Here is a 23,920-nt window from a genome sequence, read left to right on the forward strand (position 1 = left end):
CGTCGGGCCGGACACCAACCCCCTACTTGCGCCGGCCACGTCCTCACTACGAACAACGGCTAGAAACGGGGGTAATCATTGAAAACTAATTCGAGTTTCAATGAGAGAAAAGACGCTTACAGCATAAGAATTTGATCGGAAACATGAGGAAATCATCTGCACGATCTCTTGTCCAGGCTACCAATTTCTAGGACAAACCATCCCGCAAGGATTTCGGATACCTATCTTATGAAAACCACCAACTGCTGGACTTTAAGACAGAGTAGTCGTACTTCTATATTCTATAATCAATCGCCGTCAAGAAGTGCTGAATCACACTGTTTGTTCACAAAAATGGAATACTTAATTGTGAGCCGCGTCGCGATCATCCACTTTCGTAGCTGACCGTCGGGGCGTTTTGTTTTTCTTGTTTTCTGCTTTAGTACATTTATGTTCTGCCGCAAGCTAGCGGCAGAATCTGTGTACAAATAAACTTGCTTAACTTCGCGATTATTTCCGCGAAAACTTAAAAGCTACATTTTTACAAACCATATGATCTTACGTAGAGGGTCTGGGTCTATCGTCAAGATGTAAAAAAATAAAAAATTGTCGCCCGTCTCCCGAGTTCAGGGAGATACTACGAGCGAAAACGGGAAGAAGGGATAAAACTGTTGGAGAACAGGGGGTCCTAAGGATCAAGGTTGTTGGTTTCGCATAATTTAACTGTGTGTACTAAGGTTATATCGAAGAGATTGGACTCTCATCCGCGGAGAGAGAAACGCATGCTTACTCAGCGGTAGCAGCAGTTTCGACAAACTGCACATCAAACAGTTGCCGGCAGGCAGCCACAGCGGCTTCCTTGCGAGCCAATTTCTTCGATCGGGCCTTACCAATGAATCGCTGTCCATCGACGGTCACTCCGACGGAGAACTCCCGCTTGGTTGGGTCGTTGGTGTTGTTCGAGCCCAGGTCTTCGTACGGAATTTGCGGGCGCATCTGAAGAGAGTGGGTGGAAAGATTCGGTTAGATAAGGGGATGCTGATAGGGATGTTTTGAGAACTTACCAATGCCAAGAGAGCCGTTGGATGGCGGGTGGCTGCATCGGAGGGCAAATCGGCCTTGGTCTTCGGGACCTTGGGGGCCAACGGATGGACACCGGCTTCGTTCAGCTTGACCGCAGCCTTGATTGGCTTGATGGCTGGGATTTCGAAGCCTTCGTTTTGCCACTCGTTGAACAGCTTGTACAGCGCGTAGGAAGCCAGGTGCAACATCGGCACATCGTCCGTTTCGGTCATTTCGGACATTTCAACATCCTCATTGCCGGCGGCAGAACCATTGTTGCCATTGTTTGTGGTAGCAGCAGCAGCGGTGGTTTCGGCACTCTGGCGAGCCTTGGCCATCTGGGCGATGACCAGATCACGCAGGGCCTTCTCCGAAGCACGGGCCTTGGCCATGTGCTTGTTCGGGGCGGTAGCTTCGTAGCGTACGTTGTTGACCACGATTTCGGCCGTCGTCTCCTGACCGTTGGTGTTGATCGTGAACTCGCTCATTCCGGGTCCCTGCAGTTCGTGGAGGGCCACCACGGCGTTCTTGGGGGTCAACAGCTTGCGCAGACGGCGCAACTGACGAGCCTTACGCTCCTTTTCTGTAGAGGGGGGATGGGGACGCGTTAGTGGTGTTTTATTAGATGTTTAGAAATGTCATTAATATTCTTTGCAGCAATCATATGTTAGACGATCAAATCACGACGTGAACTGTTCAACAAAATTATTGTTAAAGCTTTACCAATGAACAGTCCTCAGATTTGCGCAGTGTTTGTAATCATTTTTAAGGTAGATGCCGGCTGACTTTAAGAAGATAAATCAAAACATTCGTGGGAACTTGATTACTATCTTCAATTTACGTGACAATCATGCAATGTAAAAAAGTTATATGGAACGAGCTCACCAATGTTGATGAGCTCGTTCCATATTTTACACAATGTGTAAAAAGACTTCATAACTTGGTGAGTTCGTTTCATATTATCTTTACTAACAAATAACACCATCTTTTGAAAGATAGGCCTAGTTGTAGTGCAAACATTTAAATTTCGCAAAATGGTAAATACATTGTCTTATTCTTCCAATTTTTCCTAAGTTTCAAAATCTTCCATCTGGCCGACACCCTGTTTTGGACACAAATCACAATCCATAACCATCCCACAAGCTATACTCACCGAGACGCTTCCGATCGGCAGCGCTCAGATTCTTGCGGTTGGCAAAAATCTTGCGCATCTTGGCGCCGATTCCTCCCTCGGAGTCATCTCCTGCATCATCGACCGGCATCGTAGAATCGTTGTTGTTCTGAGCAGGTTGCTCATACTGTTGTTGTTGCTGCTGCTGCTGTTGCACCTGTTGTTGCTGTTGCACTTGTTGTTGCTGGAGATAGAACGGGTGGAATGTTAGTTAGTGAGTCGATTTCTCCGGACAAAATTTCAACAAAGATTCGAAGGGGGGAACTGGGCGCACTCAATTTTTTGGCAAGCGGCGCATACACTCTCGGACTCGGCAAAACTACTGACACTGACTGCAACGAGAGATTCTCGATTGGTACATGTGAGGCTATATAAATGCGTGGAGTTGTCGCTTACAGAGAAGTTCCGGTGGCGCACCTGTCGCTAGTTCTGATCTGGAGAAAAATGCGCGCACGCCAATAAATCGATGTGTTGCTGTTGCTCCGGATCCTACCGGAAGTGGTGGTGTAGTAAACGAGACCATGTGATTGTTTTTATTTGTAAATGTGACTAACAAATACATACTCTTCTACATTACCGCCTTGGGACTCTTGAATGTCTCTTCTTGGATGGCTTGAGTGTGCTGCTGGGAGGCCGGGCCGAGTCTCATTCGATGCGTTTTCTCTGGGTACTCTCCGCAGGGCTACTAGCAAGGCGAGCGCACCACCCGAGGACTTCCGGCGGCTTCTTTCCTCCACACTATAGCTATGGCCATTTTCTATTGCGTGTGCTCTCGTGAGCTCCGACTAAGGGAGCAATCTTTCTGTACCCCAACGAAAAACGAGTTTTTGTTTGGATGGTTTCAAAGAGAGAAATGGGAGGCGGACGTACGGACGGACAGAATTCGAGTGCTTCACCTAGTGTCACGGACTCAGGTCGTCGATCTGAACGGTGAGATTGCGTGTTGGCAGAGTGCGCGAATCCGGAGACTAGCAGAGAAGCCACGAATTCTATACTATGTAGTTAAGTCATGATCGTATCTAAGTGTTGTGTTTTAACGGAGTTTTCTCATGATTGCAGCAAGATGTTATCGATAGCCTAGCTTCTACCCCTTACGCCTTGAAGATATCAAAAGTCCCAGTTTACTTTAACCCATTTGCATAATTTTGTAGGTTTCAAACATCTACTAAATAAGAACTGAAAAGATTTATTCAAGTTCTTTTGAATTTGAAATAATTATTCAATACAACCTCAACATAAAGTGAAAACCATCCTAAAGAAATAACTTGTAAAAGAATATACATATCTTGATTCTATCATTGAAACTTGCGTGTCGAACGTTATTAAAAATTAAAACTCCTCAAGCCACTATGTAACAATATTGAAGCGCAACAAAGTGTTGATCGGCATTCAACAAATCAAAGCGATAAATAACGATAATTTGCACCTTTCCATTAACTGACAAACAGACAGGTCAGGGTGGTGGTTCTTGAATTTTGCCGCTGCAACCCCAACCTTGCCCACTGCTGGATGTCAGAACCGATAGAACAGGCAACAAAATGTTTACCGTGCTCTATAACAACCGCGTGGCAACGGCGGCGGCCTGGCCTAACTATAGCCGAATCGAGCATTGAACCGTTCAAAGGGTTTGGGGGAGCGTTGGTGGTTCAAGGAATAACATCACCCACTGACCCTCATTCACTCCACTGGCGAATTGATTAAACATTCCCCCGTCACGGTTCCCGTTGGAAGGGGTTCTTCCTGGAACAGGAATAAATGGCATTACACAGCTCGTGCCAAGCCGATCGAACCTGATGGGTATTTTATTTTTTTCTATCAAATAGGTTATAAAAAGTAACTTACAACTTCTTTGATTACGACGTAGAATTCGCTTCAGGGAGCATTAATAAATTATATGAAAATGCATATCAGGTTTTCTCACAAGATTCTTCCGTATTTTTTCATTCTTTGAAAGAACTCCAGCAGGTTTTCTAGATGGAACTTCTGTAGGATTCCCACAAAGACTTCCTTGAGGATTTTCAGAGGGATCTTTTGAAGGATTCTCAGGAATAACTCCCGGAAGTTTTCTGTTAGGAACACCAATTACTCAGAGGGAACTTCTGGATAATTTGCAGAAGGAAGATTCCCAAAAGCAACTCTAGAAGGACTCCTAGAAGCAACTCCTGGAGAATGTCCAAGAGGAACTTTTGGAGGAAACGTAGTAAGAAACCCTGGTGAAATTTCATAAACGAATGATGAAAGGAATTATTTTGAAAGTATTTACAAAGTTCTAGAAGAAACTCTTGTTGCGTACAAATACAAATAAGAACTATGAAGAAACCTACAAAAAACTCGTGGAGAAATGTGTGGATGAGTTCATGCCTAGAAAGTTACTGATGATAGTCCAAAAGGAAAACTATTTTGAAGCGTTTTTTTTTGGAAGATTTATGGGAAGCTGTGAAACCTGCGAAAAATGCCGACGGAACCTTCGTTTAAGTAAACGCATTAAAAGACCGAATTGTTCGTGACAATATTCTACTTTTGGACCATGTGAACTATGTTCACGTTAAGGTCGTTACGGCAGCCCGGGAAACGTGTTCGCGCCGGGAAGCAGATTTTAAAGACTCCTGTTAAACAAGGAAAGTCGGACTGCTCAGCAAACTTATTACCACGGCATCTCTCGGGAACTGGGTGTCTACGTCAACACTATCATAGCAACTGCTCACCAGTTGCGTGGTATTGGTTCCAACATAATCGATGAATGAATTGGAATGTTGGTAATGATAATGCCAACACAAAATTCTGGACTGAAGTTCGGAGCTGACGTAATCAAAACCAAGCTTTTGCAAGTTATAAGCCATTCGTTAACTGCGTCAAATGATGCAGTATCGCCGATAAGAAGCAAAACTGGCAGCAAAGGCGAAACGTTAATGTGAAACCAGCAAGCATCAGTCGGAAGTGCCGAAATTGCAAGAAGTTCGGGGCATATTGAGAAGAACTGTTCACTGAAACTGGTACTTTGATTCAAGAGCATCAAATCACTAGTGCAGTGGAAAAGTTCTAGAAGCGGTTTCGTGTCCGTTGTTACGAAAGGAACAGTCAAGATTTACCACGAGTGCAGTCCTGAGGATCCTCCACTCATTGAAATGCACGATGTCCAGGTAAAGTTGCTGATACCATTATGACAGCGCTTGACATGAAGTGTACAATCTGTGGGATGACAAAACAACGGTGTCTCCCGTGTCCGAAGTCTAGTTCAAGAGCAAGTAGAACTGGTGCATTCAAATATTTGCCGACCATCATCAGAACCGAAAATCGAATTCCGAATTCGGAGGAGATTTGATCAGCTGGGCATCGACGAAACAAGGCGGCGTCTCGCTGTCAAAAGAAAACCAAAAACCCGGTTTAAACTAGTAGAAGGAGACAAAATTGAGATGATTCTCTCCAAAGCAAATACCTAGATACGGAGTACTTTTACGTAAGAGAGCTCAATGAAGAAAAGATTTCTACAGGTAGGGTAGAAGCTTCAGTTTTGGCCAGTCCGGAGTTTTGGCCATAGTGCGGTATTGAGCCTGTTGCGATCTAAATCGGCGTAAATTTAATTTTTACTAGTAGATCCTAATACAATATGATGATTGCAGCTGTGAAAACCACACATTTTGATTGAAAACTAGAACAAAAAAAAATATTTCCTTAAAAAATCTGCTCCCATATATCTATTTTGGCCAGGGTGCTTCTAATTTGGCCACTCCCATAAGAAATACACGTGATTGGCCAAAATAGAAACCAAACTTAAGAATATGGCCAAAACTGCGGCAGAGCTTCTATTTTGGCCAGTGCCACTTTTAATACAAAAATCAAGTATTGGCTTGATTTCTGCATTTTTCCTTCAAAACATAGATTGAAACCTTTCATTTGACGCATTGGTTGTTTTCATTGGATTATTTGTTATTTTTATAAAAATGATTTCCCTTAGACTGGCCAAAACCGGTGCCCGCACCCTACTCCTGTAGAGACCCCGTGTAAAACTCTTGCAGAATTCCAAAGAACAACTTCCAGAAATTTCGAAAGGAACTCGAAAAAAAAACTCGGAAACAAATCCGGGAAATACATGTTAGGATTTAAATTGAAGTGCATAAACTTATCCGGAAACCTCTATTGTAAATTGAATTGAGCTGTACACAATAAAATAAAAGACAGTTGAAATTGAGCGGGCCGACAGATCGAACGTATGTGATCTGATCGGAGAAATAAAGATAATTGGAAGTCGTAATGTGTTTTCGCGTAATATAATCTGGAAAGATGGATTATGGGAGTTATTTGCCTGGGATCCCAACATACATATGTCTGAATGGAATCTTTAGAGAAACTGCTGGACAAATGTTTCTTCTGGGATTCCCAGGATGTTCTTGATGAGATTCTTCTGATGTTGTTTCAGAAGTTTCTTCTAAGATTCCTAAAGGGGTTCCGTCTGGAATTCCTTCAAGAGTTCTTGCTAGAATTCCCCCAGAAAGTACTCACGGGATTCTTCCAGATTATTTTCTGGATATTTCAGGAATACCTTTTGAGATAACTCAGGACTTCCTGTATTTCTTCAAAACGCTTTCCGTGGTTGCTCTAGAAATTAACTAAGAGATTCCTCCAGGATTTCTCCTTCTAGAAATACTCCAGCAATTCATCTGAAAGAATTCCAAAATGAACTAGCGGGAAGGGATTCTAGAAGGATTTTCAAGAGTTCCAAACGGTACTCTTGGAGGAGAGACCAGAAAAGAGTTTTTAAATGAATCCGGGAGAATTTCCGAAGAAGTCCTGATAGCAGTTTCTGGAAAAAATCCAGAATAATTTCTAAGAGGAATCTCGGAAAGAGTTTCCGAAGGAGTGTTCCTGAAAAAAAATCCAGTAGCAATTCCTAACAGACGTCCAGACAAACTTCCCGGAGGAATCCGGGAAGGATTTCCCGAAAAAATCCTAGTAGTTCCTAGAGGAATCACAAAAGAGGTTCTTAGAGGAAACCCGGAAGGAGTTCCCAGTTCCAGAAGTAGTTCCCGAAAGAATCCTGGAAAAGATTTTAGAGCAACAGATACGATCTGTCGGGTCCGGCGAAAAAAGGAAGCAACCGTAGCGGCAGTTTCGAACTATCGGGTCCGGTAGTTGGAAAAAAAAGGTAAAGTTACAATTTGATTATTCAGATTAGAGAGAATTTTGAGAAGTTGAGAAATTTTGAGAGACATTTCGAAGGGAACTCGGCATTTCTTCCCCGAAGGAAAAAAATAGCATATAGTTAAGCATGCAATAAAACCCTAAAAAACGGAAATACGAAACGCACTTCTAGATGAAACCAATCGCACACATGGAGCCTTACTGTCTCAAAATAAAGTACCTATAAGTAACTGATGCTAAAGTAAACATTTTCCTTTGAAGAAAAGGAGATGTAGTTTAGCAGACCGCTGTGTAGCCGGTGTGTTAAAAAAGATCATTATTAGTATAACTGTCAAGAGACAAACACCACAACTTATACAGGGTGTTAGGTTCCTGAATGTAAATAAACTTTTTAAAGGGTGATAGAGGACCATAAATGGCGAAAAAAATTGTTCTACGCATGTGGTCAAATCTCAACCGTTACGTAGTTATTGAACTTTCCATGTATTTGACTATTATTGCCTCAACTGACAATAACTTGAAAATTGCCGAACTTATCGCAGTTTTTTTACCCTTATTGAACAGATTATTGAATTTTCTATCGAATGTCATCTTTGAATCGATTGGTTTAGTCAAATAATTAAATTTGCTAAAGCAAATTGAGCTATTTGTAGAATTTTTGAAAAATGCATAATAACTAAGTTTTTTTCTTAAGCAAAATTGTGACCCCTGTTCCACTCTACAATTCGTTCTTTGATTCCAAACTTCTACCTTTTATCGTTTTCTTGCAAAATCGATTTAAATGCACGTCAGCTTCAGCGGCACAGTGCACAAGAACTGCTTACTTGTATGGCAACATATCTAAATACCAAGGTAAGAGATTCCCGCAAATGTCAATAAAAAGACCCACCAACACATCTGCGTTAGTTATGAAAAGTTGATGTTTTTACACTAAAATGTCATTATTTCTGCAAAGTTTGTAAAGTTTTATTAGTAGTTTAGACGTTTTTAAAAGCTGAAACAATATGTTTAGAACCAATTAAAAAAATGTTGTCACCGATTTTAAAATGGCGATATTTCCTGTTTTATTGCATGGAGGTCACTTTTAATCCAGTGAGATTCAATTAAATAATTGCTTCTAAGATGTGAGAGCTTAAGTTATCACGAAAGTTTGCTAAATAGTGATGCGCCCATACAAATCAGCGCAAACTTCATAACTATTTTTTGCTTTTTTCTTTTTCTCACTAATGAATGAATATGAGCGGGAATCTCTTACCTTGGTATTTAGATACTTTGCTTGTATGGTTGCAAATTTATGATATGCAATGCGATGTTTAAATCGAAATTGCAAGAAAACGATAAGAGATAGAAGTTTGATGTCAAAGGACGAATTGTAGTGTGAAACAGAGGCCACAACTTTGCCTAAGAAAGAATTTTAATTTATTACGCATTTTTCAAAGATAATTGACAAAAACAAATTAAAACACACTATTTTTGAGCTATTTGCTCTAGAAAACTTAATAATGTAACTAAACCAATCGATTCAAAGATGCCATTTGATAGAACATTCAATAATCTGTTGAATAAGGGTAAAAAAAACTGCAATAAGTTTGACCATTTTCAAGTTATAGCCAGTTAAGGCAATAATAGACAAGAACATGGAAAATTCAATAACTACGTAACGGTTCAGATTGCGTAGAACATTTTTTTTCACCATTTACGGTCCTCTATCACCCTTTAAAAAGTTTGCACTCAGGAACCTAACACCCTGTATAATAAGCTATGAAAATTTTGACCACTGATACACAATTAGTTGGGTCTCCAGTTAGCCTAGTGTTTATGCTATAGAGCGCCAATCCGGAAACGGCGGGTTCGATTCACGTTCCAGCTGGGAAAATTTTCTCGAATCCCTGGGCACAAGGATGGGAACACTCACTTGCGAAGAATTACACTCACTTGCTGTTTTCGCTGCTCAGAAGCGTGCTATCAAGAAACGATGTACCGTCAAAGCGCCATTCACCGTGGGGGCTCCATTCACCGTGTAGCTTGGAATATTTTTTCATTATTTCCATATTATGATTGAATGATATGACAATTTCCCTTCAATTTCACCAATACAACACTAATGTATTGTAACCATGTCAAAACGCTCATTAGAAACATTTAAAAGTATCATTTTGACACTGTTTACATGATGCGGGTTTCTGCTCGTTCACTGCATTCATAGTGAAAAAACGAAAACTACCTTAGCGCAGATTTAAGCGATAAACTAAATGAAGTAACGTTTTTATTCCACCAAGAAGCAATTAAATTCACATATCAGATATGTATTTTGCATTACCGAAGTAAGTTTAACAAGAAAGTACGATTAGGGAGCGTCCATAAATTACGTCACGCAAAAATTGTCCATTTTCAACCCCCCCTCCCCCCTATGTCACGCTTTTTGTATGAGACCTCTGAAATTTTTGTATGGGTTGTCACACTTTACTGAACCCCCCCTCCCCCCTAAAAGCGTGACGTAATTTATGGACGTTCCCTTACTCGTACTTTTTAATTGAAACAAAAAGGTACGGTAAATGGGTACCCTAAGAATCAATGGTCTCCATTCACCGTGCCCCATATTGTCCCATATATCTAGAAAAAATCGAGAATTTGAACATTCGTTTTTCTAATAAAGTCTTTATTATTATATTACATACTTGAAATGAATTTAAACGAAGAAAATTCCCTTGGCTGGGTTGTTTTGATCATTTTTAAACAAAGTAGAATAAAATTTCTCATACACGGTGAATGGGTCCCTACTACCACGGTGAATGGTGACCTACCACGGAATTAGGCGACCTTACTACCCTTTACTAATTGTACTATATCACCAAATTTTGTGAAAAATTTTCTACTTCTGTGGATATTGCTTTAATTTTAACCTATAGTGAAGGCAATTAAAAGCGGCACCAACAATGTTTATAAGACTGGTGTCAAATGACAGCCCTTATTTACCCCGAATCCTGTTAGATCCACGGTGAATGGTGCCTTGACGGTATGGAAGACTTTTGCCTTGTGGTTTTGTCTAAAAGTTTGCCGAATAGAGTAGAGGTCGCACACGCATATCGAAGTCGTGAGGGAGCTGTGAAGCCAACTCTCCACGAGGTGAATGTAAATTACACTCAGCTCGTGGAGAGTCGCTTTCACAGCTCTGTCACGACTTTGGTGTGCGTGTGCGACCACTCAAACTTTTAGACAAAACCACAATGTAAAAGTCGTCCATACATCGTTTCTTGATAGCACGCTTCTGAGTTGAGAAAATAGCAAGTGAGTCTCCCCATCCCTGCCTAAGCATAGTGTATCACTGTGCTTGCCTCATAAGATACAAATTCATGCAATGGCAGGCAAAGAAAGCCCTTCAAATAATAACTATGGAAGTGCTCAAAGAGCACTAAGGGAACGTCCATAAATTACGTCACGCTCTTAGGGGGGAGGGGGGGTTCAGTAAAGTGTGACAACCCTTACAAAAATTTCAGAGGTCTCATACAAAAAGTGTGACATAGGGGGGAGGGGGGGTTGAAAATGGGCAATTTTTGCGTGACGTAATTTATGGACGCTCCCTAAGTTGAAGCGAGGCATGCCAAGTCCCAGTGAGGACGTAGAGCCATAAAAAATAAGAAGAACACAACTAGTTGATCAACTTACAGTGAAAATTTGATGCACTTTTCGAAAAGTTACAGCTAGTTGAACATTTCTTGGAAAGTGAAAATTTTGCCTATCCTGATCTGTCTATCCCCTGTATCTCCCTGTGTTTTTATGTAATATATTTCCACCAATCGTAAGAGAGTGTGTTTTTGGAGGCAAAGTGGAAGTGCCGCTTTTTTTTCATTCGGATCGGCCGCGTCGTCGTCGACAATTTGAATGTGCACATCGTCGTACCAGTGTGTTGTTGTAGCGGTTCAGTGTGATTTCGTGGCCAGTTAGTGGAAGATGCTGCAGCACATACGCACTGGAGACTTCGAAGGATGTTTATTGGTGAGCTCGTTCCATTTTATCACAATAATTAATGCTAAAGGATGTATAAAATTCTGCTCTGGTTTTTTGTGTATTTATCTAACAAATATTGAAAAGTTCGTCACGTCATGTGTCGGCGCTAGTTCCAAAAGCACATTTAGTTGATGATAAATATGTTTTTTTCATTTTTTGCATGTACACAAAAGTTTGAATGGTTCGTCATCTTCGGTGTCGACATTTGTAATATTTTAGTCCAAATGAATAAATGGTAAAAGATAGACGGCGAACCATACGGTAAGGTCTTTCTGATTTATTTATCACGTGTAATTTTGTAAATACTTGTGAATCGATCGCGTTCAGCATTGTCTCGGGCGGAAACGCAAACTACGGGTGCGTCGGTGTTTAACATCAAAAATCAAAACATTACATTCGTTTACTACGACGAATTCCTTAACACATCTCCATTTACCCTGTCCAAACTCCTAGTGATTTCTCGTAGTAACGCAGAGAATTCCTCGGTTATTGGCCTAAGCGAGAATCACGTCATCACTTCCTTCCCCATCCTCAATTGACCTGCATTCGGACGCGGCCGGCGCTGGTATTGCTTATTGAAAAGTATTGGGATTCCAGTATTTACACAATGAAGAGAAAGCTAATCCCAAGCATCATCTGTTAGTTCTTTGTGTAAATGCAGTTGTCCTTGCAATAACAGAGGAGCAACCGCGGGCGGTCAATCATGCTCATGCTCTCAATATATTTCCACCAATCGTAAGAATTTTTGATATTCTGTCTTTTTAATCAATAAAACTTAGAATAACTAAAAAATGATAAAATAAATAATGATTTTATTCATCGCATCGAGATAGGCCAAGAAATTTCTTGCGATCTGCGTACTACCCATTACCTATTCATTAAGCGTAAAAACGCGTATTTTCAGGTCCCAAATTGGGGCAAAATGCTGTGGGGCATAAACTGTAAAACAGCCGTTGGCGTTTGAATTTATGACTGCAGTAACGCAGAGCCAAAAATTGGAACCTTTCAAATGCGCATTAACCCTTTCCTTCCCACAACTTTGAACGACTATATCTATGCCAAAAAACGTTTCCATAAAAAGTGGTAGAACAAAAGTTATTCCAAATTGGCTAAATTTTTCGAAATCAATGAAAAAAAAATTGGTTGTAAATCAATAGGTTTTTGATTGTTTATCAATAGTTCAACTATTGAAACAAGTTGTTAGTAGTTGGGTTAACCTTATGAGGTTATAACCATATTTTAAAAATTATTGCATCATATTCATCTAATTCCGTTTGTCCGGAGTTCGTCGAAAATCGATGGTGCTCTAGAGCAACCATGGGAAGTAGAGGGTTAATTCCTTTGAGCGGCAATTAATTAAACGTCGGGTAATTTATTGGCATGTTAAAAAATTAAAAGTATTAATATATGCCGACGACATGAAACTCTTTCTGGAAATTAGAAATGATGAAGACTTCAATGTATTCCACAATGAAATTAATATATTTTATCTATGGTGTAAAAAAAGCTTGTTAGAATTGAATGTGAAAAAATGCAACTTAATAACATTTAGAGCAGAAAAAGAACAGCATCGAACATCACAATTGCATTAGGTGATCAGAATGTGGAAAGATGCGTAAGAGTTAGGGACTTAGGAGTAATCTTAGACTCTAAACTTACTTTCGCAGACCATTATAACACCATTATTCATAAAGCTTATAACATGCTAGGGTTTATAAAGCGTTTCTGCTACAACTTTCACGACCCATACACAATAAAAACTCTTTATATTTCATACATAAGATCCATACTGGAATACTGCAGCATTGTATGGTCTCCTTATTCAACCACACACGAAGATAGATTAGAATCAGTACAAAAACAATTTCTATTGTATGCTCTTCGTAAATTAGGCTGGACTTCATTTCCACTTCCATCATATGAAGCACGCTGCATGCTCATAGACATACAAACATTAAAAGAGCGTCGTGAGATCGCAATGGTCTCATTTGTAAACGATATAGTTTCGCAAAGAATTAACTCAACTGAAATTTTATCAAAATTTAATTTTTACATACCTAGCCGGCAATTACGAACTCGAAATATACATATTTTCAACCAACCACTGCCGAACAAATTATGCGAAATATGGCCCTTTTAACCGAATGATGGCATTTTATAATCACCACTGTGAAACTATTGACTTTACAATGTCTCGGAAAAAACTAAAACAACACTTAAAGTCAATCCGAAACCAAAACAATTTAAATTTAAGCTAATTTAAGTAATTTGTTTATATGTAATGTTCACATGTCTACACTGTTTGACGGAATAAATAAATAAATAAACATTTGGTAGCGCAGTTTTTCCCCCAGAACAATTAGGAACGCACAAGTATGCCAAAAAATCATAACTTTGCTTATAGTGGTAATCACGTTCAAATGTATGCGTGCCTTTTTTGTAGATGTAGTTGTGAAACTGCGAGGAAAATATTTGCACTCTTGCCCCGGACGTTAGTTTTATCATTATTTACCCGTTTTACCCAAATCGATTGGGTAATATTTGCATATGCAATCTCAGTAGCCTTTCAATCGGCGTGCACTTTTGTGTGAGGAAAAATTTGCGCTAGTGTTCGTGTGTTGAAATGTCACTTATCTCTATATGTATAACGTTATTTGATATACAGTTTTGAACTTTAGGATACCGGCAATTAGAATAGACATTTTTGTGTTACCTAATTTCCTGTGGGGTACATATTACAACCCCTCCCTCTATGCACAGTGGAAAGTACCTGGGGCTAATCGATAACATTTTGCTGCAATAAAACTGACACGAAGTAGGTAGTTTTTCTCCCCTTGCCCGCCCCCCACTAGAGGAACGCGACTTTGTAACAACACATTTCTATGGGATAGATAAGTTACCCAGTGCGCACATAGGCATAATTCAGCACTGGATATCCCACCTATCCCACCCTAGGATAGGTTGTGACACCTGCAACTTCTCTGTCTAATTTCATAGCTTGCTGTCTTGTTTTTCCGCGTTGCTAAGATTACTGGTCCCCAAATTGGTCTCTTTTGGGCTGACTAGTTGTCTTATCCTATCCTAGATCCCACCCCTCGACCATCATCATCAATATCAAGCAAAGCAAGCCGGTCCCGGTCGGGCGAAGATACGATCATGACGTTTTACTTTCATATTCGATGACAGAGAGACAGATGCCACCAGGAACGGGAAGAAACAGACGGAAAAGCTATGCGGGCAGAAAACTCGTCGACGTCAGACGCCATCTTGGAAAAACGGGGATCGGGAAAAATCTGCACGCGACCAAGGTGCGTCGTAAATGCCGAGAATGGTTTTTGGGGTGGTTGCCCCTCCTCCTTCGGTCTTTGTCGCCCGCCAGCCGCTTGGAGATTTTCACCGGTTTTCTTTTTTCCGCGAAGAACCATCAAGGTGGGTGTGGGTGGAGCACACACGAGATGGTGAGCTTTGCGCTGCAAACTGGTTTTCTAGAACCGACAGATTTTCGTTCCCCTCTTCCTCGCCAACTGTTGGGTGGTACGTAATTTTACTTTTTCTTCTTCTTTTAAAGGGGGGAGGGTGTGCAGACAGATCGTTTTGCGTTTGTGGGTCCAGAACGGTTCAGAGGTGAACAGTCCCCCCGGCCGGGAAAAGCCCGGCTACGCCTCCGCCCCGGAAGGCGGAAGCCGAGCCTCGCTCGGCCGGGGAAGCGCCTTGCGGACAATGAGCATAACTATATTTGGAAAAGAATTATTCAATTTACCCTCTCTCTCTCTCATTTCCAGACGTCCTGCCGAAAAAAGTAATGATGAATGAGTAAAAGAAAGGAAAAAATGATATTACAACGGAAGTAACTTGGGCTGGATGAGAATGGGTTGAAAAAGAAAATGGCCGGTGTCTGGCGCTGATGCGAGAGCAAGTAGTAACGAAAAATCCCAACCATCATCCCCCCATAAAATACCTGATTGTTGCCATTGGCAGAGACAAACTGCTGGTCGTACTGCTGCTGCATCTGCTGTTGGTTTTGGTTCCGGTTCTGGTTACCACGGGGATTGTTGCGGCGATTCATTTTGAAATTTGCACTTGAAAAGCTGACTTTTTCCACTCAGAAGAAATTTACTGCACAGTAGCACACACACACACGCGGGGGAGAGCGAAATGCGAACACAACTCTACACTGCCGGCGATCACGAAAGACTGTGCCGAGTGCTGACGAAGTCGTCATCGGGAAGCCGCACCGGTCGACGCATCGTCAGGCGAACGGATTGGAAAACGGAACGTTTTGACAGTCACGATGTCACTTTGACGTGTCCCAGTGGAAATCCGATGGAAGGTTTAGGTCCGATAATCGCGTGTAACATTTCATTATGGCCCATTTTAAATAAAAATTCATAAATTGGGTTGTTTAGTGAATAAAATATTGCTATTTTCTATAGCCTGATCGATAGAGCTAAAGTGCCCCACACAATGCATACGTTTGCGTGTGCGTGACAGTAGTTTGACACATTTCCCATTGGAAAACTGTCAAAAAAACGCAAACCTCGACGGAACGGACGCTATGTGTTCCAGGCTTAATTTTTCTGAGTATAACGTGATTTTATTTATTGGATTCCAATAATAGCTTTGTTTTGATGCTTAAAATAACAAAACAGTTTTGATTTCCGTGGATAGAATGACAGTTCAATCGATAAAATGACAGTTCGACCCGAACAAAAAAAAATCCCACACAAACTTTAAATGCATTTTAAAAATAGTTCCCGCACTCCAGAAATTATGAAATTTTAAATTTCAACTAATTTTTGGGTGGATAATCCGATTATAAAATAATCCGGATACCCCTAAAAAACCCAATTGGGTTCTTTAGGGGTATCCATAATATTATTGCATAGCGGGATCTCCGTCCAAAAATTAGTCGAAATTCAAAATTTCATCATTTCTAGATTGAGTTTAAATAAGGGCGAAAGTAACATGAGAGCACAGACAAACAGACGTAACACTCTGATAATTCTCATCGTACAACGATTTAACGGTCTTTTTCAAAATTTGATAGTTGGCCAACTGCCCAACCGTGGCGCTCGCATAGTTTTTGTTCGAGTTTGACGTTTGCTCACTACCGCCACCTAGTTGGTGGTCGGCCAAACTTAGTCCTTTTAGCATTGGGCGAATATGTTTCCGTGGCTATGATTTGAATCGAAAAATGTTCGAAGTGTTACGTCTGTTTGTCTGTGATGAGAGAGTTCTCTTCATCGACTCTTTTTCTTCTGCAAATTAAAGTGACAAGATGCAAATTCAATCGAACTTTTTTACACTTAGACGCTAGATTGCATCGCAACCGAGGTTCAATCTTTGACAGCACAATGTTCACACATCCAACAACAAAGGAAATAGTGCATAAACAAACCGATTAGTCGAAACACCACCCCAAAATAACGCTCCGTTACTGGAAAACTGTAGCGGCGACATAAACCAATGTATGCTGAAACCGGTGTGCATATTTTGTGGTGGGACAATTGGCTTCTTTAGCGGTGTTGAGATAATTCCATATTCAGAATCTGCATGCAAAACTGAGCCGAATTCCAAATTTTCATGAATTTTGGTGCCCGGGAACCTATTTAAAAATCAGTTTAAAGTTTGTATGGGAGCGATTTGTCGAATTACCCCTCGTCGCACTTTGTACTGGGCGGAGCTGTCAAGCAGTTGGCCAGCTGTGAAAAGGTGATTTCGAAAAATCTCTTCGAAAGCGATTTTAGGTACCAAAATGAAGTTCTAAAAATCTGAAAAAAATCATGCTGGTTCAGAAAAAGGTGCTCTTTCGTATAAAATCAAAAAATCAATACATTTTTCTTAATTTAAAAACCCAATTGTGTTTGCCTGTGTGTCGTATTTGGCGCAAGATCGTCAATACTATCGCGCACTTTTATTTACATTTTCGCATATGAAGACTGAGTGCGCACAGTCCAGTGGTGAACTAAATGCGGTATATACCAAACTAATGGATTACTGCACGAATTTATTCTGGCCTGCTTACTCTCACACGAAATTTGACGTTTGAGAGGTGTCAAACGTCAAATTTTCTGTGAGAGTAAGCAGGCCAGCAAAAAATCGTGCAAAAGTTCATCCTCAGTAGACGAGTGCACCGCCCGCTGGAAGTTCACTCGGGCAGCGAATTTTGACACTACAGCGGGGTAGACTCTTAACAACTTCTACCCAGCAGAAACAAGTTTTCGCGATGAAGTTGCAAAAATATAAGCTTGTGCAATAACTATATGCATAAATATGCATCACTTTAAATGGAAATTCATGTAAGAAATCAAAGAAAAAAATTATCAGCGCATTTTGGTAATGCATCTCTGAGTAGAAGTTGTTGAGAGTCGACCCCGCTGCGCTGTCAAAAATTTTCAGGCTCAGTGAACTAAATGTTCATCGGTGCACTCGCCTATCATCGTTTTCTCCGTTTAAAGTGCCCCGCACAATGCATACGTTTGCGTGTGCGTGACAGTAGTTTGACACATTTCCCATGGGAAAACCGTAAAAAAAACGCAAACCTCGACGGAACGGACGCTATGTGCTCCAGGCTTGACTCTTGGTGCAACATTCGCCCTCATTGAAATTTAATCTCGGTTTTGATTCCTAATCTATAATTTTTTATAGATTCAGAATCAAAACATTTCTGATGCAGAAAGTTTTGAAAACAAACGTGCGACGAATGATTATTGTTTGAAAATAACTAGAAAATGCTTTAAAAGTAGTGAAAAATCAAAGTCTTTTGTGCTTAATTTGAAATTAATGCAGTGAATTTAGTTAACATAGCCCTCTAAAAGTAATGGCCAGCGAAACAAACCGCCATCCTGCCGAGTGTCGATTCTGCCGGGCCACCGACAATGTGACCGTGAACGTGCTCCAACACGGACTGGCCCAAAAGGCGGAAAAGTGCTTCTTCCTTTCGGTAAGTGCTTTCTGACGGGTTTTGGTTTGTTGGCTATCGTAAATATACCTATATGTGACTTTTTAGATTGAACGGACCGACCGATTGCCGAAGTTAATTTGCAAACGGTGCGAAGCTTCTCTTTGCAGCGCATATGCCTTCGGCGAAAAGGCGCGCCTTGTGGAAAAGGAACTGAAGCGGAAGTATGGCACAGGGGAAGATGACGACTTCATGGAAGTCGAGTACCTTCAGGATGATGCCCCGTTTGAGTATACGACGTTCGAGTCGGACCCGATCGGGCTGGCACTGGAGAAGCTGAAGGACACGCCGATTGCCGTCCGGAAGGTTCCCCCTAAGGAGGCGGTGCTGAAAGATGCTGGAATTCACCTTGAAGAAGACATGTCGAAGAAGCATAGGCGCCAGGACGAGGAAACCGTGATCAATCTTAGCGGCCCGGTTCCCTGTATTTGCTTATGCTGTTCGACGAATTTTACCACCATGGAAGAACTGTTGAAGCACAAAGGCAAATGCGATGATGAGAGCTACATTTGCCGAAGGTGCTGCAAGGTTTGCGATAGCCAAGAAGCGTTGAAGAAGCACCAGCAAACGCACTACAACTACAAACACACGTACAAATGTCCGTCGTGTGAGCGAATCTTCCGAAACACTTTTGCTTTAGATAATCACCGATCGAAAGACCACGGCGAGGATATTGAAGAGCGAGGGTACGTCTACCGGTGCTGCGATAAGGAGTTCCACACCAGGAAGGAGCTTCACGAACATGCCAAAATACACGTGGAACCTCCGGTTGAATGTGCCGTTTGCGGTATCAAGTCAAAGAACAAGCACACGCTGAGGTTGCACCTTAAAATCCACGAAGACTATCGGCCGCACGTCTGCCAGAAGTGCGGGATGGCTTTCAAGAAGCACGTTGAGCTGTTTCAGCATAACCTAGTGCACAAAGGTGTGCAGCTTCTCGGATGCTTTCTTTGTCCGAAGCAGTTTGGCAATAAAATATCGCTTAAGTGTCACTATCAAAGGTGTCACCCTCGGGAAGCGAACAAAGCGCACGACGAACTGGGTATTACTAGGAGAAAAGCGATAGCGCAGGACCATTCGTATGAAGGCGATGTCGGACGGGAAGAAGAGGTGGAAACCGTGCCACAGACTAACGTACTTCCCGTAGCGGCTTCACATTAGATGTAAGTAATAATTTGGTATACATATCTAGAGATTTGAAAAGAAATGTGTTGTTATATGTTTCCGAACACGCCTAACTGGACTGTAAACGCTTACAGAAGATTATCATGAAAAGATGATCAAAAACTGTACTCGCCGTCCTCGGGATTATTTCAGCGTGCTGGGAAACTTGCCCATCAGGTATATCGTCCTTGCGAAGCATATGTTTACTAGGTATGTCTACTTACAGAAACTATAAGACTTTGGTTTCGGAATTCCCCGCATTTGGATGCTTCTAGTGTTAAATTGCTCAGCCTATTTTATTTATAAAAGTTACATTTTACACTTTAACAATCGCCTTTCCGACATTCTGCCCCCTCATCATATCAATGAAAGCCTGGGGCATGTTCTCGAACCCTTCCGTGACCGTTTCCCGATACTTGAGCTGTCCCTCTTGGATCCATTTCATATTCTGGTCAACTCCCTCAAACCACCTATCCGTCCAGCGATGAACACTGAAACCCTCCTGAACCAGTTGCTTCCAAACGAAGTCCCTCTGTGGGTCCTCCACCTGGGCCGGCTTCCCATTGTACATGGAGATCGTCCCACACACGGCAATCCTCCCCCGTTGGTTCATCTGCTTCCTCACAACCGCCGCAATCTCGCCTCCAACGTTATCAAAGTAGCAGTCCACTCCCGCTGGGGCAGCTTGCTTCAATTCCCTCTCGACGTCTGCCGTTTTGTAATTGATCGCCTCGTCAAATCCGATCTCCCTCAACCATTGGCACTTTTCGTCCGATCCTGCTATGCCAACCACTCGACAACCCTTGATCTGTCCCACAATGTTCCCAACTGCTCCGGCCGCCCCACTGACCACCACCGTCTCCCCTTCCTTTGGGTGACAAATTTCCAAAAATCCGAAATACGCCGTATTTCCCACCGTTCCCAAAGTCCCAATCCCCAGCGATCGCGGCAACCTCCCAAAATCCGGCAGGACGTATGGCTTCCGGGTCTCGATCCCGGTCGGATTGCATATGGCATAGGTTCGCCATCCGAACTGACCGAACACGTACGCCCCCACGGGGAAATCCGGGTGTTTGCTCTCGAGCACTTGCGCAATCTGGCCACCGATCATCACCGAACCGACCGGGTACGACAGGATGTAAATGCGCATGTACGGATCCACACTCAGGTATTCCGCCTTGGCGAGAAACTCTGTCCAGGAGAGATGCACAAAATGTTTCAGATTGATACAAACAGGGCTTCAAACAGTAGTTGGAACTTACCTCCATCCTTGATCGCGGGCATAACTTCCTCCTCGAGTCGAAAATCATCCAGTTTGGGTTCGCCATCGAAAGCCCTGGCGTAGATCCACTTCTTCGCGGTGTATAGCACCATTTCGACCGAGAAGATCTATCAGTCTGGTCGGCGGCGCGGTCTATTTTGGGTCGGTCAGACAATTTTGATAACGATATCAGTTTGAATGGTGAGGGATGATGATGCACTTAAACTTCTACGGCTTCGAGTGCCACATGAACATGAACACATTTTAGTGTGAGTGATTCCCAGCGTGCAACTGTTGATTGTTTTTAGGGGAAAGCGGGGTGAAACATGATTTACCGGCTAATTGTATTCTACCGGTTACTTAAGTAGCCGTTACAAAGTAGTCGTTTTCATATAAAAATCAACTTGATTGTCAAAAACTGAAGGTCCCTGAGTAGCTAGTGGCAACGAGGAATAGCGCAAACAATAAAAATGTTTAAAATCATTTTTAAGCTACTCTTTTTATAAAACGGCTACTTTGGAGGCCATACTGAAGCGACCGGTAGAATACAAGTAGCCGGTAAATCTACAATATTATTAATTTATGCATTTTGTATCCGCATCTCTCTCAAGTGCCCCACACAATGCATACACTGAGGATACTGCAACTCCGAGAATCATACGAACCAACTATGGTTTTTTGCCACAAGATTTTCTTGCGAAAATCATAGTTACGAACTATGATTTTGGATTCAAAGCGTCAACTATCATTGTCATACTGTTACTGTATAAATTTCATAACACTCACGTATGAAAATCATACTTATAACGTATAAAAACTGAAACTATGTCTTATGATTATCGTACATATTTTTATGAAATATTTTGCACAAATTTAAAAAAAATCGCAACCTGGAATCGAACCAGGAACGTCAAGGTTGGCGAGTGCGTGCTTTACTCATTCGCCCATCGACGCTTCGGAAGTTGAAGTGGTTAAAAGCCAATAAAAGGTTTTGTTGTTTTGTAGCAATGGTGTTTCATAACACATATTATGATTTTCATACGATGCTGCTTATGAGATTTTTCATACGACAAGTCTTATGGATTTCGCTTTTCAATGTATGAAAAGCATACGAGAACTATGAAATGATGATGAAATGAAAAAATAAAAATAACTGACTCATAAGATGTCAACTATGAAAAACATACGAACAGTATCCTCAGTGTACGTTTGCGTGTGCGTGACAGTAGTTTGACACATTTCCCATCGGAAAACTGTCAAAAAAACGCAAACCTCGACGGAACGGACGTTATGTGTTCCAGGTTTCACTCTCTTTCTCAGTCGACAGCAAGGGGTTGGAAACTCTGACACCCTAGAAGGTGTCGAAGTGTGTTAATCGGGTGTTTTTGGGTGTTTTTCGGTGCATTGACGTTTTTGACAATTGATGTGATAGACGTCATGTTTTTTTTTCAAAATTCTGACAACACTTTCGAAATTCTCTCACCATCGTTTGTTTTGATATTGACTTCAACGCCGGTGGTGTACAATCGAAGCGGTCGAAACCAAAATCGGTCTACCTTGCCGGGCCGGATGTAGCGGATTAACGATTCCTGTAAGTAATCCCATAAATTGATTAACACATCCAATATTAAGCAACAATTTTCATTCCAGGAATCGAAAGGAATCGCTGATGAAACAAATCCTTCTTGAGCAGGTTGCTATTGCAGTCGAAAAATTTGGATCGGTTTGGAAGCGACACCAGGGGAGGTTGCGCCGGAGAAAGACGCGTTATTCTTTTGAAAGATGATGGGGTGAAACTGATTTGACGACGATGATCGGATACTCAGGAGTGTTTTCCTTTTGCGGTTCCAGAGAGGATTTTATTTGGCGTAGTACTTTTGAAGATTCACTGTCAAGCGAAAACAGCGAAACATACTGCGGGAATTGACAACCGTGCAGGTGTTCCATCATGTGCGACCGCAACTAATAGGAATGGTCAAAGAGCATCGAGCCATGTAACAGGAATCGTGCGATCTAATGTGTCTGTAAAGGCACAGGACAAGGGACACCTTATACCCAAGCTTATACCTCGATACGGCGAAGAACGCCTCCTACCGCAGTTTTCACAGTTGTATCGCCGCTCGTTTGCATGGTAGTTGAGATGATCTTCGAAGCGGCACCAAACTAAAATGTTGATGGCCAAGGACCAAAATAGAAATTCCTGGGTATGGGATACTTCCTGGGTAAGATTCTTGTTTCTTCGGAACAAAATTCAAAAGATGCTATGTACTAATAATTTATTGTAAAAAAAATCAAAATTGATAAATATTCCTGCGCGGAAAAGTGTCCTAACCACAGATCTCCTCATAGGTCAATATTTATTCTTCCGGTTCTGCTCGGCGCATTTCATCTCCCGGCGTCTGTGATTTCTCGAGCAATTTCTTTTTACATAAATCGCTCCCCCTGTGTGGGACGACTTCTATGTTGGTTTCGGACCCTTTTCGGAGGAAATCCGGAGTAGACCTGGATTGATTTGGTGTTCCTTGGAAGATTTGGTTTGAAAGCGTTCTCGGGTTCTGATTCAGGGACCGTGCTCATCCATTCCGGTGCTTCCGTTGGTTTCATCCCGCTTCTCATAGGAGGTATCGAGCATTTCGATCGATACTAAATAAGAATCCGTATTCCGATCGAGTGCCATTTGAACTCGGTAGTAACTGACCAGGGACAGTTGCGTTCATTAGTCGAGGTGATTGAAGTTGCGAGTGGTTGGCCAATTTTTACTATTTCCTCGTTGCATCGCTCATTTAATGGTTTCATCTCCTGGGACATGTGATTCCGAAGTTCTCGTGATGTTTTCCCTTCGGAAATTGCAACTTGCAAACCTCACAGAAACAGCAGATTCTCGAAGATGACAGCCGGCGGTAGTCTCTCTACTTTTAGCCGCAGCGAAGTCCTCGAATTGAACTAGCGCTTCCGGTTGTTTCCGGTTTTCACCACCGAAGGCCGAGATTGGACTTCCGTCGTACTTTTCAGTCCTTTTGATGGCGATGGTCGTCAAAGTCGAATCGCCACGGAAGAGTTGAATCATTTTGATCCGGTGTAAGCGCCGTTTCGATTACCACTGGATAATGAAGCAAACCAGCCCTAAAAATACAAATGAAAACATGTTTTTTTTTCTAATTTTTCCTTTTCCACC

At 41.8% G+C, this 23,920-nt stretch overlaps 3 protein-coding genes and 1 long non-coding RNA gene across 5 annotated transcripts; 2 read left to right on the forward strand and 2 right to left on the reverse strand.

The window, feature by feature from the left end:
• Positions 1 to 869: 869 nt before the first annotated feature.
• Positions 870 to 15,571, reverse strand: LOC109405102 (uncharacterized; the record flags this gene model as incomplete). 2 transcript variants are annotated; one of them, XM_062843860.1, is given in 4 exon segments in its annotated part: positions 870 to 975; positions 1,044 to 1,624; positions 2,195 to 2,396; positions 15,318 to 15,571. In XM_062843860.1, coding segments are annotated over 4 exon segments (997 nt in total), but the record flags the coding sequence as incomplete, so codon positions are not given.
• A 2,471-nt stretch (positions 15,572 to 18,042) lies between these two features.
• On the forward strand, positions 18,043 to 19,529 carry LOC109428338 (zinc finger protein 567-like). Its single transcript, XM_019704044.3, has 2 exons — positions 18,043 to 18,302; positions 18,369 to 19,529. The coding sequence occupies exons 1-2, from the start codon at positions 18,180 to 18,182 to the stop codon at positions 19,479 to 19,481; spliced, it is 1,236 nt and encodes a 411-aa protein (XP_019559589.3). The 5' UTR covers positions 18,043 to 18,179; the 3' UTR covers positions 19,482 to 19,529.
• Positions 19,530 to 19,761: 232 nt separating this feature from the next.
• LOC109428339 (prostaglandin reductase 1) lies at positions 19,762 to 20,958 on the reverse strand (the record flags this gene model as incomplete). Its single annotated transcript, XM_029855152.2, is given in 2 exon segments — positions 19,762 to 20,675; positions 20,747 to 20,958. Coding segments are annotated over 2 exon segments (987 nt in total). The 3' UTR covers positions 19,762 to 19,800.
• LOC109428514 (uncharacterized) lies at positions 20,860 to 23,081 on the forward strand. The gene is made up of 2 exons (XR_003892761.2): positions 20,860 to 22,336; positions 22,396 to 23,081. It is a non-coding gene; the product is annotated as an uncharacterized LOC109428514 (long non-coding RNA).
• Positions 23,082 to 23,920: the final 839 nt, after the last annotated feature.

The sequence above is a fragment of the Aedes albopictus genome, unplaced genomic scaffold (assembly GCF_035046485.1).
Source record: "Aedes albopictus strain Foshan unplaced genomic scaffold, AalbF5 HiC_scaffold_590, whole genome shotgun sequence".
Lineage (NCBI taxonomy): Eukaryota > Metazoa > Arthropoda > Insecta > Diptera > Culicidae > Aedes > Aedes albopictus.